At 42.1% G+C, this 15,838-nt stretch overlaps 1 protein-coding gene across 1 annotated transcript; it reads right to left on the reverse strand.

Moving 5' to 3' along the window:
- Positions 1-6,175: 6,175 nt before the first annotated feature.
- Positions 6,176-14,447, reverse strand: LOC105553683 (neurobeachin-like). The gene is made up of 5 exons (XM_011999819.1): positions 14,396-14,447; positions 13,666-13,767; positions 11,331-11,527; positions 10,397-10,548; positions 6,176-8,018 (listed from the first exon to the last, which is right to left on the reverse strand). The coding sequence occupies exons 1-5, from the start codon at positions 14,445-14,447 to the stop codon at positions 7,928-7,930; spliced, it is 594 nt and encodes a 197-aa protein (XP_011855209.1). The 3' UTR covers positions 6,176-7,927.
- Positions 14,448-15,838: the final 1,391 nt, after the last annotated feature.

A 15,838-nucleotide genomic window follows, 5' to 3' on the forward strand; every position in this document is an offset into this window, starting at 1 on the left:
CCAACCCCTCCTCACGGGCCTGCAACCCCTCTCCACTCTTGTCCTAACTGGTCTGGGTGTTCATTAGGGCAGGGGAGCAGGATGGGGACCCTGCCACCTACCACCCATGTGGTTGGCCTGGGACAGGGGTCATGACCTCTTTGGGCATGAGTTTCCCAGTAGGATAATAGAGGTGGGTGAATGAGTTGGCCTCTGTGGCCCCTCAGTAACCTTGGGCTAAAGGCTTCTCTCCTCAGGCCCGGGGCCTGTCACCCGGCCTGCCCCTGGGAGGCAGAGCTTGACTCTTCCCCAGGCCTCTGTCAGCCTGAGGGGAGCTGGCTCTGGTCTGTCCTTCCCAGCATTCCTGGCCTCCAGCTGCAAAAGCCCCTCTGCCTTCAGAACCATTCCTGGGGGAAGTTCTTGCCACCAGAAGGGAGGGAAGTACAGTGGCATCTGAGCCTCTAACCACCCCTTTCCCTACCAGGTTTTTGGCTCTAGACGCAGGGGTGTCCAATCCGTTGGCTGCCCTGGGCCACACTGGAAGAAGAATTGTCTTGGGCCACACACACATACGCAAACACTAATGATAGCTGACGACCTGAAAAAACAATTACAAAAAAAAAAAAAAAAAAGGAACTCATAGCATTTTAAGAAAGTTTACGAATTTGTGTTGGGCTGCATTCAAAGCCATCCTGGGCCACGTGTGACCTATAGAGCACAGGTTGTTCAAACTTGCTCTAGAGGCAAACGGAATACAGTTCATTTCTCCAAAAGAACAATCACGGCCAGGTGCAATGGCTCATGCCTATAATCCCAGCACTTTGGGAAGCCAAGGCGGGTGGATCACCTGAAGTCAGGAGTTCGAGACCAGTCTGGCTAACATGGTGAAACCCTGTCTTGACTAAAAATACAGGCTGGGCATGGTGGCACATGCCTATAGTCCCAGCTACTTGGGAGACTGAGGCAGAATTGGTAGAACCCAGGAGGCGGAGGTTGCAGTGACCCCAGATGGCCCCATTGCACTCCAGCCTGGGTGACAGAGTGAGACTCCATCTCAAAAAAAAAAAAAAAAAAAAAAAAAAAACCACTCAGAGAAAGGCCCGGCCCGGCTGAGAAGAGAGCTGGCTTTCCCAGTGATGTCAAGTAGCTTCCTGTTCTTGTTTCTGTGCTGACTGGGAAGGTACATTACAAAAAACAGAACTCAATTAAACAAAATGTTTCTTACTAGGTGGTAAACTGAACCTAAATGCAAATTTATGCTGCTGGCCCAGGTTCCCCCACAGAGAACATAGATTTTATAGAAAAAGAGCTCCAGATCCTCCTGGGAGGTTAGACTGTCATAAAAACTCCAATTGAGGCCTGAGGGCTTCATTATTTAGTAGTGAAACCTTAGTTATGTGGTACCTTATGATTTGCAAATAATGTGAAATCCACATTCTGTTGTATCTATTGCATATCTGAAGAAATTGAGCCTCAGAAAAGTTAGAGGACTTTCCCAGTGCCACAGAGCTGGCGAGCAGGGGAGTTGGGACACAGACCCAGGACTCCAAGTTCCAAGCTGGTATTTTTTAAGAGGTGGGATCTTTTAGGAGGTGATTAGCACATGAGGGTGGAGCCCTCAGGAATGGGATTAGTGCCTTTGTAAAAGCGACCCAAAGGAGTTTGTCTTTTCCACCATGTGAGAACATAGAAGGTGTCATCTATGGATAATGAGCCCTCACTGAACACCAGATCTGCTAGCCTTGATCTTGGACTTCCCAGCCTCCAGAATCATGAGAAATACATTTCTGTTGTTTATAAATTACCCAGTTTCTGGTTTTTTTTATAGTTGCACTAAGGTGCTAAAGGAGGGGTATGTACAAGCTGTGTATAGACAGCAGGGTACCTACTGGATAGTGGAGGAGAGGCTGCCTGGAGGAGGCGGCACTGGGGCCAGGCTGTCACCAGAAGAAAAGTGCCCATTGGGACATGGCAGCCAAGGTAGTAGACCTAAAAAGCACTGGAGAAAGGGATGAGTGGTGATGGTGGTCTCAAATTCAGATGATGGGCAGACAAGTTCAGAGTGGTGACAAGAGCCAGTGCTTTTAAAAAATTTTTTTAAAAAGTGAACTTCTTTTAAAGTGTAACATAGACACAAAAACGTGTGAAATCATCATTACACAGCTCAACGATTGTTCACAGAGTGGACCCATCTTTGTAACACCCCTAGCTCTGAGATAGAGTCCAACACTCCAGAATAACATTCCAGTACCCCCAGATCCCCTCATGGCCCTTACCAGTCACTACCTCTGGCCAGAAGTAACCACCATTCTGATTCTTAACAGCATATATCAGTGTCTGGATTTTTAAAAAAACTCAACAGGTATATTTGATTATTAGGAACAAAGTTGACAAGAGCATTGTTTTCCATGTGTGTTGATGGATGGAAAAAGCATTTCTTTTGGAACTATATCTAAATGTGGGATTATGGAGTCATACATAGGCTAGGAATATGCTTAGTTTCCTAACAAATTTGGAATATGTTACATTTTTCTAAGCAAGGGTGGAGAGCTGGGGCAGGGAGCTGTATGACTTAAGGGTTATTTGATTTGATCTCGAGTATAAAAAACATAATTAAATACAGCTTTGATCAATGTAAGGGGGAGAGAATAGTGTTTATTGGTCATTGACTAAAGCAAACATTCAGAATTGGGACATCTGTAAAGATGAGGGCAATTTAGGTTCCCAGAAGCTTGTGGCTGGCATACAAGTGCACATGCTCTTTCATTTCTCGTGGCTTTATTCTTACCTATTGCAAATAGGTCTTCTCTACAATGGAGAACAGGGTTGCTAGTAGTCCCCAATTTCTTATTGATAGGTTAGTGACTCTGGAAGAAAGACTTTTCTTTCTGACTTCAAAATATAAAAATTTTCAAAAGGGTTCTCATTGGCCCAACAACTCAGGTCATGTACAACCCTGACCAATCATTGAGGTCCCAGAAATGAAGGTGACATGGTTGGCCAGGCCTGAGTCCAGGAAGTTCCAGGGATCTGGTGGTACAATTGGCAGTCCTACTAAATCACATGATGAAAAGAGAAGTTTCCCACAGGAAGATCCGTGGCAGGTAAATAGGGAAAGGGATGCTGAGCAGATGAGGCTAATCCATGATCACCAGATGGTGGGAGGAAATGACCATCTGCTGAATTCTGCCGGGAGCCAGGTGCTTTAGTAGGTGCTTGGCATTTGTTATGTATTTTGATACTCAAAACAATGCTTAATGTAGCTATTGTGCCTATTTTAACTGATGAGGGTGCCAACAAGTTATTCTCAGAGTGAAGAGCCCAGTTACTGGATTTTGTTCTTAGGCAGTTTGAATGGGCTGCAACACCAGAAGCTCTTACCCCAGATCATCTGTCAGCTCCGTTTTCTTCCCACTGAATTGATGTGGGTCAAGAGCAGTAATTAAAATTTTAAAATATTCCCTCTTTTGGTGCTTATTGGAAATTGATTCTCTGAACCTTGATGGAATAGGCCCATGATTGAGGTGGTACTTGGAGCAGGAGGTTCCCTGGCAGGCACTGTCATGCAGGCTGGGAAAGGGTGACATGAAGCTGTGGGCCCTGGGGCAATGAGAAGAGGGAAGTTTGGGGGCTCTGGACCATCTCGGCCAACTTTGTCATTTTGCTTAGGGATGTGGTATTTGTCTGCTTATCTATACATTCTGCAAATCACATTTGTTGAGAATCTACTCTGAATCCAACACTGCCTTAAGGATTTAAGCTTCGTGTTGCCCACGAAGCTCATAGCCACACGGAGGAAGGATGTGAGTTACAATAATGCACTGCTCAGCGCTGTGCCAGGCCCACCAGGGGTGAGGAGGCTAAGGCAGTGGTCAGGGAAGACTTCTCAGAGCAGGGAGCCTCTAAGTGTGAGTAGGAATGTTACCATGTTGTCATTTACTTTAAAGTATCCGGTATAGACATGTGATGTGTTAATTTATACTGCATCCTAGGGATAGTCAGTTGCCCTAATCAGAAATATACATTTCAGAAAGGTGTCATTCCAATACTCCAGCTTTGTAATCCTAAAGAAACTGGAAGCTTTATGAGTTAGGATAGTAAATACTAGAAATGGCTTTTCAGCAGGGGAAATTATTGGCATCTAAGTTAGCTTAATGGATGATAGACATGTTCTTTTGTTGATGGAATTAATGATGCTAAATATACATATAAATTCAGTATCGCTGGCTAAAGTATTTGAACTTTCCTACCTCTCCATAACCAGGGTTTAACAACCTACTGAGGCCTTTAGCAAATACTCTTAGGGTGGTGCCCAGGGCTTGATAGCTGGATGATTGGGTTGGAGGATTTAGACTGCTGATGGCATTACAAGGCTCATGGGATGCTATTTCTAGAATATTTGTGCATCTGCTTTAAGCGTAGCTTTCGAAATGTAAAATGGTTTTGAGATCACATAAAAAATCCAAGCTCTGGACTTCACCAAACTCACAGAAGATCTTGCCTGCTTGCTACAATGTGTTTCATTTAAAAGTATCCCAGCCAGGCGCAGTGGCTCACGCCTGTAATCACAGCACTTTGGGAGGCCGAGGCGGGCAGATCACTTGAGGTCAGAAGTTCAAGACCAGCCTGGCCAACATGACAAAACCCCATCTCTACTAAGAATTAAAAAAACTAGCTGGGCATGGTGGTGTGTGCCTCTAATCCCAGCTACTTGGGAGGCTGAGCTAGGAGAGTTGCTTGAACCCACCCAGGCGGCGGAGGTTGCAGTGAGCCAAGATTCCACCACTGCACTCCAGCCTGGGGAACAGAGCGATACTCTGTCTCAATTAAAAAAAAAAAAAAAAAAAAAAGATATCCCCACACATAGCAGAGACTGTTTCTAAAAGTTGTTTTCATCATGAAATAGTGAAGATGTGGTGTTTTGGGGGCTAACTTGACCTGCCAAAAAAGACTGTGCATGACCAAACTGGTTTAGGTCCATCTGCAACAAGGAAGCAGGCAAGTGGCGCAAGCAGAGAGGGGCCCCCTGGCAGGAGGAACCTTAGAGTCAGGTGCAAGAGAGTTCTCAGGGACTTGCAAAAAGGCGGGTTTACCAGGGGTGCTAGCTGCTGGGGGCGTTTCCTGAAGGACTTCCGCGCTTTACTGAGCTTAGAATTTATCCCTCAAATCAGTGTTGTTGAAAATGTGCTCAAGAAGTGCCTGGGTTGGCAGGGGAGGCAGTGGGACTCTAGAGCCTGCTTTTACAAATAAGCTCCCCCGGGGATTTTCAACCCAGCAGAGTTTAAGAATACCATTTTAAGCCATTGGTGTTGGTTTTTCGAAGTGCTGAGAGGCACCAGGGGGCACAGGCTGGCGGGGAGGGAGATGACTGGATGGGTGCCTCCGCAGCAGGGCAGAGCATGGATGGGAGGGTACAGGTCAGAGGTCAGGAGGTTTTTGGACAGTCCAGGTGACAGTGTTGGAAAGGGCAGGGGCAGTTTCAAAAGACACTTTAGGTAGTGATCAGTCAGTTGGCTGGAGTGCCTGGTAGGAGGGCTGGGTGAGGGAGCCAGTGGGGCAGATGACTGACAGATTTCTGGTGTGGGGATAGGATGGAGAGTAAGAGCAGCAAACCTTCCTTAGGCTACTGTTGGGTCTGCCCCTGGGTTCTGGGAATGCGGATGGAAGCACGGCCTGCAGTTCTGTCATTCTCTGGGCCTGTCTGGGCCACTGGCCCAACCACCCATGCCAATCTATGTGACTGAACCCCCCTTAGCCCACTCGTGGCTGCCCTTGACAGCAGCGGCTCAGCCTCTCCAGGTCCTCAGTCCCTGCCTGTGCCATGCCTGGTAGCTGATGAGTTCTAGAAGGTGTGGTTTCAAATGAAAAAGGCATTATGTGATAATACTCAAAAAAGGTGCTATTATAACCTTCACTACTTAGTTCCTTTTAAATAAAATAAAGACAATCCCCAAAGTGGATTATGTGGAATGGACATTGAGGGCTGTTTCCCCACGGTCACTGTTGCCCCAAATCCCTGCCAGATGGCCCGGCAGAGCAGCTCGGGTTTCGGCAAATTGCAGAACCTCATTAGGACTCGATTTCATGTTTTTAGCTGCTGTAGGCTCTATATCAGATGATGATGACTTCTGAAGCCTGTGTGACAACACAATGAAAGCATGCTAGTGACGTGTCCGATGAAATCCGAAACAATCCATGAATTCTTTGCATATTTTATTTTTCTTTTTTTGATTTCCAACTCACACACATCTGGCATATTTTACATCTTTGCAATAAAACATGGTTACAATAGCTTAAGGAATTTATATATCCAAAATATTTCACCATGATCTCAAGATGAAATGGACTTGTCTTCCAGATGTTCAGTGTCCTCCCGATTCTAAGCTACAAACTCAAGATATTGCTTTACAGCCTGGTGATGAATAACTTAATCACTATGCTGATTCCCCATAATTTCAGAATTTCATAAATACAAACAACAATGAAGAAGGAATTCAGTGCTAAAACTTACTAGTACAAGGTGGATAACAAATAAGTAATCACATCAATAAATAATGATATGTTTCTGGTGCAAAGTGCCAATACAAAGAACCCATTATCTTGTTTTATCTTTTTAAATAAATGACTGCAAGTGAGTGTAAATTCTGAGAAAATTACATTCCTGTAACATGCCTCATAGCCCTACCGACACAATATGTACATCTATGACGATACAGTCACCAAATATACAAAGAAGAAACATGAAGAAAGTGTATATACCCCTGGGTGTATAACTTGATCAGTACAATGTATGGAAAATAATTTGATAGCCATCATTATATATCATAAAAGATGAAGTGCCTTAGGCTAAGAATGTGGCTTTCGGTGAGAATTTCACGAGAACCTAAAAGAATAACTTCAGTTTATTGTTGTAATAAAGTCTGACTTGTTATTAAAGAAACTAAGCTATTCAAGAACCAAAGAGAAAAAAAAAAGTTAGCATCAGATTATCTTCCCCTGATGTATACACACCAAGCCAGTGGGATGACTCTGGAAGAGATGTGCAGGTGCTGGGAAGTTATTACTACGGAACTAACGCTCATAACTCCTATTTATACAAGAAAAACCAGGACCTCATCCCTAAGCCCCCTTTCTGCTGTGTCTTCAAATTATGCAGGGTAGGGCTGAATTTTCTTTGTATAAAGTACCCAAAATGGCAAATAATGGCTTAGTATCCAAATGCTTTATGAGCAAATTTCACTCAGAAGGGATGAATTTAGATTAAAAAGTGCAAACTATATTTTGGTGAAAATGTCAAAAATTACTGATGGAGCCCAAATTCAACCCTTTCATACAAGCTGTGTCCTTGGACAGATCTTTCTGTTTCATAGTGTGAATGCACCTGTTCCATCAAGCCATCAGGAGTAAGGAACATGCAAGTTGTAACTCCACAATAAAATTAAGAAACATTTTGTTCTTTATACAAGGTTTTACTTTTACAAAAGTATTCCTTTTAAATAAGATGCATCTGATGTACAAAGTATCAAACGTGTGTTTTTTTTTTTTTTTTTTCTCAGCTTGAAAAGAGGCTGGAAATGGGATGCAGGTTAGGTTCAAAGCTTAAACTTTGTAACAACTGGACACAAGGTTCCTCAGAATTGTCAAAAGTCTCTTGTGACACATCCTACAACCTTTTCTCAATAAACAACAATATATGAAATAATTACCAAAACGTCTCCTAATTCATATAATTTACATGATATAAGCTTGCTTGATAGCAGCTGGTGTTCAGTCGTGAAAAAACACACAAAGTAAAATGTTGCTGACTACAATGTACAGCTATTGCTGGGTGTGATGGAATGCACAAACGGAGGTCGATGCAGACGAGTTTTTCCCACCAGAGATATTGCCTTTCCATGCAGCACTTGTGCTCTCAGCTTTAACTTGGCTTTTGGGTCTTTCTTTATCTTCAGTATCTGTTCTGATGCTCATAATGCCACCGATTAAAATCTATATTAAAAGCTACAATGCTACCAGAAGCCATGCCAGTGATCAGAGTCCTGGAAAAGCAGAAACAGCAGTTAAGAGTGATATAAAATCATTTCTGTGGTTGCTATTTTATACTAGACAGTATTGTGATCTCAAAGTTTGGCATTTTACACTAGACAGTATCATGATCTCAAAGTTTGCCAAGTCTTATTTTTGTATTTATGGAAGTAGGACTGAAATTTCTTCTTGGCTCTGCTGAGAGGAGCACAGTTCGCCTGCAGATGCCTGGCCAGCCAGTCCTGCTGCAGAGCATGAGGGGGCCACGGAACCACATTTCCAGCCTCTGCTGGCTGCCCCATTTCTCTCAGCAGTCACACACGTGCCTGTCCGCTGCCTTGTTTTGGGCATCTATTGGCTTCTCTGAGGATATCTGGCATTTCTTCCTATCTCTTTGACCTTTCTCTGCTTTGCCCCCTTGAATCACTCCACCCCTTGCCCTCTTGGTCCACACTCTCCCTGGACATAAAGGCAATGGCGTCTCTTGCTGAAGCCCCAGATGCTGATTTCGCATTGTCAAGTGGGGTCACTGCCAGGCTGTGTCACAAAACCCTCAGATTCAACACGTCCACCGTGAATCCCTGGTACCTTCTGACCTTGCTGGTCTTTTACTGGTTAAGTCACCTGGTCTCCTCTCCCTCTCCCTCCTAACTGATCAGCTGTTGAGCTCTGAGGCTTCTTTTTCGGGGATGTTCCTCCCCAGTCCCACTGCCACTGACTGAACTCAGGTTTCAGGATTTCTGTCTACATAAAGTGTTGCTTCACTTTTGATTCGACACCTTATCCAATAAATACCTTTTGAGTAATATCCCCAATGTATGTTTACCAGTTTGTAATTGATATGCATGCGCTATTCATTATAAAATGACAAAATAATCAAAACCAAGGATGAGATTAAAATAGAAATGGAAACTTAGTATCTTTCCCCCCTCCATTTGGAGACCCCCTAATACTACTGCGACTTTGAATATGCTCTTCCCTCCACCCTCGTTGTTCATGCCTAGTGAATAGATAAGCATCTTCTGAGGTCTTTCCTGCCCTCCCCAGCCCTCAAGAAGAGTTCATCCCTTCCTTCTTCTGTTAGTCTGTTCCTGGTGCCCTCATATTCAATGATTATGAGGATCTGAGCTCTCTGGGGTCAATTTCTTACTGTGGATCCTTAGTACTTTGCATTGCACTCAACCTATGGTGATGGCAGCCAAATGAATACATGAAAGAGTAAGAGTATCGGGGAAATACTGAAACTACTTACAAACAAAAATCATTTCAAACACTCTGGAAGCACACATATATACAAATAATAACACAATAAACCATTCCCATTTACTTGTAAGTACAGGCTGCCGCACTTTGGAACACTCCAATAATCTTAAACCTTCTTTAGAAACAGCCTGGGCTGCAGACCAAACATCCTTTCCCAGACTAAATTAGATTACAGTGTTTTTCCTGATGACTTCAGTACCATTTTATTATATCACGAAGATGCTTTGTTAACTTTATTATATGTCTTAATATTTAAAATATTTTAAAACCAATACTGTTATGAGGAATATTACAAGTAGTTGGGAAAAACGTCAGTCAACAAGCTTTTCTTATTTCTGTTAAATAGCAAAAATTAGAAATCACATGCCATCTTCAGATTATAGGGTTGTAGTTTATTTTAAAGGCTTAGTAACTTTAGACTTTATATTTCTAATATTACTTTCACTTTATAAGAAACCCAAAGGTAAATTTTAGGAAATAATAAAATCTGATTGCAAATTGAAGAATGGAGAATCATTAATTGATTAACGTTCATATCAACTCTTTCCAAGAAAGAGTTGGATTAAAGGATTAAAGGTTTTTAGGGAAATACAATAAAACAAAATAATGTAAATGAGAAACAGGTAAATAAGAACATGGGGGTAAAAGACCATTCTGGGTAATGTATGAATGCCACATGCTGTTGAAAGGGAGGCAGCTACAGCCCACCCCACACTGCACTTTGCTGGAAACTCATTAGCTAGAAGTAGGTCTCACACTGAATCCCACCTCTGCTGAAAAATACGTGTTTCCCTCACATCATATAAGCCAGGGTGGCCTGTCTGAGACTAGGCAAGGATCTGAGAACAGGGAACTTGGTGGGAGTAAGTTCTATGTCTTGGGCCCTTAAAACATGTCTGGAGGCACCTGTTCTTCATCAGATCCATTTCTTTTTTTCCTTCTTATTCTCTTCCTCTGTTTCCCTCTCACTAGAATCCTTACTCTTCCCCTCATTTTCCCCTTTTCTTTGCCAGTTTTCCTTTCATCTGGATGCTGGAATTGCACTCACAGCACAATTCACCCTTGGTAGAATGAAGACAGCCTTCAATGACAGTTCTCAGTGATGACACTTGTCCTTGACGCAGCTCACCTCTGGTCATGGGACAAGTCCATTGCTCTAATGCCAGCATCACATCCAGGGTAAATGTACAGTTGCTTGAAGTCACAGGCCTGCCAGACCTCTACTACCCCATTGTCCCCTCCGGTGACCAGGTTCTGGCCATCACTGCTCAGGAGAATGGCCTTCAGAAAAGGTAAAACAAAACAAAACAAAATAAACACAACAACCACCTCTCTCAATTTTTCCTAAATAGCCAACTGTCACTACTGAAAAGTACTCAGTACAGTTCCCTTGTCATTATTGACTACTGTTAGTTATTTGTCCAACTTTTTTCAAGTTCAATCCACGGAATTCCCAATGTGGAATTCATAGAAGTTCTTACATATACAAAAGATCTTATTAAAATCAAGATTAAATTCCCAAGAGAATATTACCAATTTAATCCAGGAAGAACTTGAGCATTAAGTAACAAGTTTAGTTAAATCCTGAATATTAATATTGTAGAGAATTTTAGAACAAATGGAAGAAGCATATTTCAAAACAGTGTTTAATAATGACAACCCAGCAATTATAATTTATTTGTGAATGAAGGGTAAATGGGTATATATAATTTTTGTTTAGGGTTCTAAAGATAGAAATCTTTGAAAATAAACTCACTTTTAATGTTGTGAGGGTGCAGCGCTGAAACAATTATAAAAGGAGCTTTAAAAACCCTCTTAAGGGTCTAAGCTTTAATCAAACAACAGCTATCATTTCTGAAGTCTAATTCACTGAGTTAATTACTTGCAATTAAATGCATTTTGAATTTGTTTAAAGTATCAGTCCACATGAAATTATATACTTTTAATCTAGAAGACATTTATCTGGATAGCACAGAAATTCTATTATGAATTATTTAATGTAAAACAATCAATCTTTAATCTCCTGGCTTCAGTCCTACTTAGCACGAAGTATGCAGATTTACCCGTGTTGAATCATTGATCTCCATTTGAGCCAAAAGTTTCCCATTAATGCTGAAATTGCTGAATCGCCCTCGTTCATAGTATATGATACAATGGCCTTCGCTGGAGACAGAAATCAAGCGTGGGAATAAGCAGTTTTCTGGTCCTTCAAGGGCTCTCAGCAAATCTCCAGTGATGGTGTGGACAAGGCAAGGGCCCTCTGCAAAGTGGGGACATCAATGCCAGGGTCAGTTGGGGATGACAAATGACATAGTAGCTCCCACCAACCCAAAAACCTCGCTGAGTGTGCACTCAGATGTGATGAAAGAGGTAGGCTGGCCAGGCCAAGTGCTGATGTTATATTTAAACAGAGCAAAACCAGAGTACCTGTCGCATGTCACACTCCTGCGCTGCACACTTCTTCAGGTAAATACTTGGTCTTTCCTTTGTCAGGTAATATTCATAACAAAATGGTATAGTTCACAGATTATGTGAGAATAAAAGATTTTGTGTGCCAGACATTTTCTCTTAATATGCTTTTATAAACTTTTCTTGAAAGTTTAATAGAATTATTAGAACAGCTGCTCATTTTCTCAAGTAGCCTCAAAATTTTACGCATTGTACCACATAAATACATTACTGTCAAGTACATTTTACCTTTTTCTGTCATCTGTGCATAAAATGTAAAAGCAAAATTGAGAAAACTTATTATTTCAACCTACAGAAACATACTTTGTCTGTTACATAAATGAATAGTGAGGCAAGAGTGTGAAAGAAGGATAAAGAGTGACATTTGGCTCTGATTGTTTCTGGGTTTCTTCACCCTTACAAAATAGTGTTGATAAGGTAAAAAATTCACTGATCAGTTCATAAAAATTGCTCACTATAGCTTGGTATTATCTATCTATTCCCTTGTCGCAAAAAGATCTCCACAGAACAGTGTATGAATTACATGCTTATTTTTAATTGATCTGAATAGACACATATTTTACAAAGCAAGTGACATTATTAAATTTTGTCCTGATTACTAAAGTAATAGACTTGCCCTATAGAGAATTAGGAAAACACCAGCAATCATCTCCAACGTCACGCAGCCCCTGTAGGAAATGTCTCTTTCTTGGTGCACACTGTGTCACTTATTGTCCTTTTTTTAAACTTCACAGGGTAAAATGATATTACACATATTATTACTTTTTAAAATTAAAAGGCTGAAAATATCCTTAGTGTCTATTTATGGGTTATTTATTCTTAGATACCAAAATTTTAAAAACATGGTGCCAGCCTTCAGACTCTATCCATTCTCCATAGAACAGCCGAAATGAGCTCTCACAACCAAACCGATCGATCTCATCACCTCCATTAAAAAACTTCAATGGTTTCCAACTGTACTCATTAAAAACAAACAAAATTACAAATGCTTGTGTCCCAGGCCCCTCCCATCCCTTCAGCCTTCTCACTCCTCCAGGTTGTGCACCACGGTGATACTCCGGCAGCAGCCAGGGCTCCTTTCTGCCTGGGAGTCTTCCTACAGAGAATTGCTATTTGAGCCAGAACTAGGACGTACGTTTCCTGACTTCCTGAAATGAAATGTCTTCTACAAAAACCCCAAAGAGGCTGGGTGTGGTGGCTCACGCCTGTGATCCCAGCAATTTGGGAGGCTAAGGTGGGTGGATCACCTGAGGTCAGGAGTTCAAGACCAGCCTGGCCAATATGGTGAAACTCCATCTCTACTGAAAATACACAAAATTAGCCAGGCCCGGTGGTGCATGCCTGTAATCCCAGCTACTTGGGAGGGCGAAGCAGGAGAATCACTTGAACCCAGGAGGCGGAAGTTGCAGGGAGCCTGGATTGCACCATTGCACCCCAGCATGGGTGACAAGAGCGAAAGTATGCCTCAAAAACAAAACAAAACCTCCAAAGAACCAAGTGATCTTTGTTTCCTTTCCACTAACCTCTACACAGCCCCTGGCCTTATAAAGAAAGGGACTTGCAGAGGAAGGGGGTCCAAGGCCATGTATGATGAGTGACCTGACCCCTCACCTCCCCCACTACATCAGGGATACTTTCCCCTTGTCTTTTAAATGTCCTTTATAATGGCTGCATCATATGAATACACTGTAATTTAATTTATCAGTGTTCTGGTTAGAATGCTGTTGACCACAAAATACTATATAAAATTTTATACATATTTTATATTAGTGCTAGTAAATATTAATCATAAAAGTAAACATCTACAAATAACTTCGGCTACCATTTGTCTATGGGAAGCTTCCTGGAAGAAATAAACTGGCAATCATGCTTAGTGTGAGAAAACAGTCAAGTTCCTAAACACTGAAAATGAAAGAAATGACTTCTGACCTTTAGCACCGCTGATAACAAGCCCAAGTTCTGCACAGACAGAAACACAGACAACCTCATGGTCATGGCCTGTGAGGACGGCTCTTGGTGCAGGATAGTCACCTGCAAGAAAACAGCAGCAGTGAGGCACTACAGACCAATGGCAGGGGGGGAGAGCTACACCAGCAACGCAACGTTCAATAAATACCCATGTTTATTATGGGCAGTATTATTAAGCTGTGTGACCATAAGCCACTTACTTAACCTCTCTGCTCTCCTCTTCTGTGAGATGCACATAACTAGCGAACCTATTATACGTGCTGTTTAGATGACAAGTTAACATATGTGACATGCTTAGAACATAACGGGAGTGGTAATGGCTATTTTTCTTCCATTAGTATTATGAAACAGGTACAATGCCTGCTAAGGCATTTATCTGTGTTACCTCACGTATTTATGGTAAGGCTCTATGTTGTAGGAACCCTTACGATGCCTAGTCTATCGCCTAGAAACCCAAGGCTTTGCAGGGTGATTCAACTTGCCCAACAGCTAAGGGCTAGAACTGAAACCACTTCGCTTTATTAGTGCGAACCTAGCTACAAAGTCCAGCTGAATCATATCCCAAAAGCATTTTCACTGCTAACTGCTTTCATAAACTGAAGGACTTAGAGAATCTTATGCCTTTTGTAAAAAGTTCTACATTTTTCTCTTCTTTTACTGGAAGGAAATGAGCTTATTCTGCATCACCCACATAGGTTGTTCCATTTGCGATCCTTCTTTTCTAGCACTCGTGTTCCTTGCATGCTTGCCTGTTTTTCTCTGTGATTTCCTATTTTTGGTGGGGTAACCAACCCCGACCCCCATCCTGTCTCTCAGAGAACCACCCCGTACTTTGGTCTTGGTGCCCCTCTTTCCCAGAGCTGCCTCCTAGGTTGAACTATTGGCCCTCACTGGGGCTGGGGGAAGTTAAATGTTCCAGGGCTGGCAGATGCGCCTTCCCTTGGACAGCCCCTTCTTTGGCACTTATGGGACCTCTGGGTGCTGGCCAGCTGGACTGCTGATCCAGTTCTCTGCCCACAGTGGCAAGAGGGAAGCCACAGGGAGTTCATGAGGAAAGTGCATAATCATAAGGCCTTACCCAGTAAGGCGCCCCACACCTTCCACTCTGGTCGGCCAAGAGCCCCTTCTTTAAGACCTGCCTATCTTCTCTTAAGACCCGCCTATCTTCTGTCTCCCCAGGGATTTATGTGCGTTTTCTCAAACCCATCAGCTCCAATTTTGTTTCTGAGGTATCTATTAGATGGAGTGTGGGAGAAGCGGGACAGCAGTTCCTGCTAGCTTGCCATCTTCTTCTAAACACATGGATGTTGCTATAATGTGTTTTGACTATTGGTTGAGTGTCCGTTTACAACGTCAGCAGTCCTGGATTTGTCTGAAACATATTTATATAATTTGTTAAATTACGTTTCACACTGCAGGAAAAAGGTGAAAAAGAAACAAAAATTGTTTCAAAGATGCCCTGGGTTCCCTGGTAAAATAAGCTTTAAGCACTGATAAGAGTTCTCAAAAGAAAGGAAATCAGCATATCAGAGAGATATCTGCACCCCTGTGTTGACTGCAGCACTATTCACAATAGTTCAGATGTAGAATCAACCTAAGTGTCCAACAAATAATGAAAAGATAAAGAAAATGAGGTATATTTACATAATGGAATATTACTCTGCTATAAAAAAGAAATCCTGTCATTTGTAACAACATAGATGGAATTGAAGGACATGAGGTTAGGTGAAATTAGCCAGGCGCATGAAAGACAACTGTCCCATCTTTTTACTCATATGTGGGAGGTGAAGAAATTGATCTCACAGAGGAAATAAACAGAATGGTGGTTACCTGAGGCTGGCAAGGGTGGTGGGGAGGGGTTGGTTAATGGGTAGAACAATACAACTAAATAGATACAGTTAGATAGAAGGAATAAGATCTAGTGTTTGGTAGCAAAATAGAGTGACTACGGCTAATAATTTATTGTACATTTCAAAATAACTAGAAGAGAAGATTTGGAATGTTCCTAATGCAAAGAAGTGATAAATGTTTGAGGTGTTGGATATCCCAGTTACCCTGATTTGATCATTACACATTGTATCATTGTATCAACACATCCCATCAATATGTACAACTATTATGTATCCATAAAAAT

The sequence above is a fragment of the Mandrillus leucophaeus genome, unplaced genomic scaffold (genome assembly GCF_000951045.1).
Source record: "Mandrillus leucophaeus isolate KB7577 unplaced genomic scaffold, Mleu.le_1.0 Scaffold6019, whole genome shotgun sequence".
Taxonomy (NCBI): Eukaryota; Metazoa; Chordata; class Mammalia; order Primates; family Cercopithecidae; genus Mandrillus; species Mandrillus leucophaeus.